General features: G+C 69.4%; 1 protein-coding gene across 1 annotated transcript; it reads right to left on the reverse strand.

Moving 5' to 3' along the window:
• Positions 1 to 64: 64 nt before the first annotated feature.
• MNEG_14879 (hypothetical protein) lies at positions 65 to 3,715 on the reverse strand (the record flags this gene model as incomplete). Its single annotated transcript, XM_014036650.1, has 9 exons — positions 65 to 88; positions 285 to 727; positions 1,022 to 1,132; positions 1,374 to 1,494; positions 1,685 to 1,780; positions 2,018 to 2,242; positions 2,597 to 2,763; positions 2,983 to 3,178; positions 3,539 to 3,715. 9 exons carry the CDS (start codon positions 3,713 to 3,715, stop codon positions 65 to 67), a joined length of 1,560 nt encoding a protein of 519 aa, XP_013892104.1.
• Between the last annotated feature and the right edge of the window lie 175 nt (positions 3,716 to 3,890).

Consider the following 3,890-nt stretch of genomic DNA (forward strand, 5'->3'; position numbering starts at 1 on the left):
GGTGGGGGGGCTGAGGTCCCATGCCGGAGCGGTTGAAATTGCACCCCCATCAAGCGGCGCTGTTTTAGAGCGCAGCAGCCAGGGATCCCTGTGGTCCTGCATGTGATCCTGCATGTGATCCTGCAGGAATGTTGTGACCGGCCTGCCCTGCACCTTGCTGCTGCACCCAGGAGCTTTAGCCGCTAAGCTGGGCCATCTAGTGACACCTGCTGGTCAGCCAGACCTATCCCTCCAAGTGCGCATACAAACCCACAGCCACGCCCCCCCTCCCTCTTGGCACCCACCGCGTCAGCCCAGCCCTCCAGGTGCTGCGGCCGGACCCGCCTGTGCAGCTCTGCCAGCCGCCGCAGCGACCCAAACACCTCCGGCCCCCCAGACCGCCTGAACCCCGCCAGCAGCGCCCCCTCGGCGCCGCCCTCCTCCCCGCCCTCCTCGCTGCCGTCGTCGCCGCTATCCCCTGCCTCGGACGCGCCGCGGTCCTCCGCAACCTCGGACGCCACCTCCTCGTCCTCCTCGTCTTCGCCGCTGGGGTCCAGGTCCAGCCTCTCACTGGGCACCACCGCCAGCACCCTGGCCACGCAGCGCCGCAGCAGCGTCAGGAGCTCGTCAGGCGGCAGGGGCCGCGCGTCGGAGGCGGAGACGAAGGCGACGGCGTGGGAGGCGGCGGCGCGGAGGGGCTCGGGGGCGGTGGCGGGGTCCAGGCAGCCGATGAGCGCCTCCAGCATGTCTGGGGGTGACGGGGCGGTGGCAAAGGGAGGCGGCTGTTGGGGGGTTGCGAGTTTTGGGGGCACAGTAACTCTTGTGCTGGTGGCGAGCTTTCTACCTGTGTGCTGCCCTTCCAGCTGCCAGCCGGCGCTTGTGCATCCACAGATTCAGGACGACAGGCCTTGCAGTTGCATGCAATAATTGACACGACCATTGACCCAACTCGCAGTTGCACCACAACCCTTGGGACGCAGTCAACACGGGTCACCCCTGGCAGCCACCAGGCAACAGCTCATGCGGCTAACCCCGCGCCCACCAACGATGTTGAGGAAGAAGCTGTGGCTGGCCTGCTGCGCCAGCACGAGCCGGCTGATGAGGTCACTGCTCCACTCGGTGCGCAGCTCGGGGGGGCTACCGCCCAGGTCACCTGAGAGGAATGGGGGGGCATGGTGCGTATCCGAGGGTCCAAGAGCTGGGGATGCCATCTCTTGCTGTGGTGCTCGGTATGAAAGCACTCGCGAAATTCTGCGCGGAGGCTGACAAGGCCGGTGCGCGCAACGCTGACGAGAGACAAGACAGGGTGAAGCGCACAAAGCCATGCGGCAAGCAGAGGGCGCAAGGGGGGGATTGGGTAAGGCGTGAGTCCTCGCATCAACTTGCGCCCTCACCGCTCAGCAGCCTGACGGCGGCGTGGATGTGTGCGGCCTCCTCTGGCGGGGGCGGCAGCATCAGCAGCTGACGCATGGCCTGGCGGCACTCCGGGGGGCACGCCAGCGGCAGGGTAGCGTCCTGGGGGTGGCGGAGGGCGGGGTGTCAAGGGGTGAAGGGGGGCTGGGCGGCGCTGACTGGCCTTGCTCTCATCGAGGGGCGCACGCATCGCGTATGAGAGGCACGAACGCCTGGCGTGCGCCTTGGCAGGCCCTCGGCTCAGCCTGGACCGCAACCCCTTCCCCTCGGCCGGGTCTGGCCTGTGGCCCACCAGCAGCGAGGGCACCCCCTCCGTCTGGATGAGCCCCAGCTGCCGCGCGGTGCTGTTGAACAGGGTGGCGCCGCGGCGCAGCAGGTAGCCAGAGCCCTGGATTAGGTTTGGGTGGAAGGCGGCGGTGGCTCATGGGGTTGGGACCATCAGTGAAAAGGTGGGAAGGAAACCCAGCCGTGCGGCAGGGGGTGTGTCAGAGGGAGCAAAAGCGGATGGGAACCCAACTGGAGGCAGGCCCGCCCTGCCCGCCACACCTCCTGTGCCCACACGTCTTGCTCTACACCCTGCTTTGTTGCTGTCTCCTCCGCCCCTGCCCAGTGCTTGCACGCCCACCTCGATCCGCGTCACTGGCGTGTCTGCCGGCCGCCCCAGCATCATCAGCGCCTCCCGCACAAAGCCCCCCTCCGCGTCCACGCTGCTGTAGGGCCGCGCCACGCCGCGCGCGCTGGCGCTGGCGGAGGCGGCCGCGTCGTGGGGGGGTGGCGCGAGGCCCATGGCCTCCCTCACGCGCAGGCGGAACTCCCTGTCATGGAGGACATCAGCCTGGGTGGGGTGCCCCTGGGGGGTGGGGTGGTGGAGGGGGGAGGGGGACAGGGACGCTGAAGCGGAGGGAGTGAAGGGGTGTGCGTGTATTCATGCGTGCATGGCCGCCTGACCGTTGAGACGAGGATCAGGGGTGAGACAGCAGGTGGGGGGTGGTGTGTGTCCACGGCTTCCTAAAATGCGTGGGGGCGCGCGGTCGGGGCGGGCCTGGGCCGGGGGTATTTGCGAAGGACAGGGCCGAGGACCAGTGGACGACGGCACCATTTGAGCAGGTCGTGCAGAGAGACCGCTGCCCCTGGGACAGCTGCTCCCCACCCCCGAGGCCGCGCCCCAACAGAGCCACGCGAGCCCCCCCCCCAAGAAGCCCACCTGCCCCGCCCTCCTGTGCACCAGCAGCGGCGGCGCGGCCCCCAGCGCGCCCACGTGCGCCCACATGGCCTCCTCGCTCAGGCCCTCCAGCGCCATGAGCGCCAGCCGCGCCGGGTCTAGCGCCATCACGGCCCAGCCCGCAGCCGTGCCGCTGGTCGCAGACACGCCTGGGGCAAGGTGGGGAAATCAGGGCAAGAGGTGGTCAGGGGGGGGGGGCGTTGAGGCGCGCAGGCGGAATTTAAAGGAGGTCAAGAACACACCCCAGACAAGGCGTGTGTGTGGCGACAAACTTACAGCCGCGCAGCACGTTTGACCTCAAACAACGGGACTTGCACAGGCAACTCATTTGCTAGCCCGCCCTTACCCCCTGCCATCCCCCCTCCGACCTATGATGGGCCGTGCCGCCAGGAACCCCCCCGTGGCGGCCGCGCCGCCGTCCAGCGCCCCCGCCGCCAGCTGAGCCCCCGTCTCGTCGTCCACCAGTCCGTCCAGGAGGTGGGGCTGTGCTGTGCTGACCACCTCACGCAGGTAGCGCTCCTTGGCCCCGGGGCGGCCACCAGCCTCCACCTCCTCAACCACGGCCTGAGGGCGGGGAGAAGGGAGGGTGAGGGGGGGCCGTGACGGGTGGAAACTGGGGAGGGGCGGGGGTTGGCTGCAGCTTGGCGCGAGCCAGCAGCCCCGCAGGGGCCATGCAGCTAGGGCGGCGCCCTGGCAAACACTGCAGCAGCCCCGCCAGCGCGGTGGAGGCGATGTAGATCCATCGTATGAGCCAAACGTGCGCCCGATGGACGCACGGCAGCTCCCCGCTCCTCACAGCACGAGGGATGCCCCGCCCCGCCCTCACACCACCAGCCCAGCAGCCGCCTCCATCCAGCACCCGCTCCGCCCCAGCCCTGCCCCGCCTCTCCCCCTGCAGGTGAGTCTGCAGATCCGCCGCCTCACCACGCTGAGCCCCTGCTCCACCAGCAGCGCCAGCGTCCTCCGCAGGTTGGCCGCGGGGCAGCCCGCGCGCGGCACGCCCCTCTCCGCCGCCATGGCGTTGAGCCCCGCGTGCTCCATCAGCAGCACCGCGTCAAAGCCAACGCACTCGTAGAACTCCCCCACGCGCATCAGCACCATGGCGCGCGGCAGGGCGCGGCGGAAGGCCAGGTACTCGCGGTAGCAGGGGAACGCGGAGCGCTCCCCGTCATCGCCCCGCGGGGCCACGCCCAGGGGTAGCTCAAAGTCTAGGTACTCGGCCTGCTCCTGGGCGTGGGTTCTGGTGGTGGTTTTGGTGGTGGTGGTGGTGGTGGTG

This window comes from Monoraphidium neglectum (genome assembly GCF_000611645.1).
Source record: "Monoraphidium neglectum strain SAG 48.87 unplaced genomic scaffold scaffold04845, whole genome shotgun sequence".
Taxonomy (NCBI): domain Eukaryota; kingdom Viridiplantae; phylum Chlorophyta; class Chlorophyceae; order Sphaeropleales; family Selenastraceae; genus Monoraphidium; species Monoraphidium neglectum.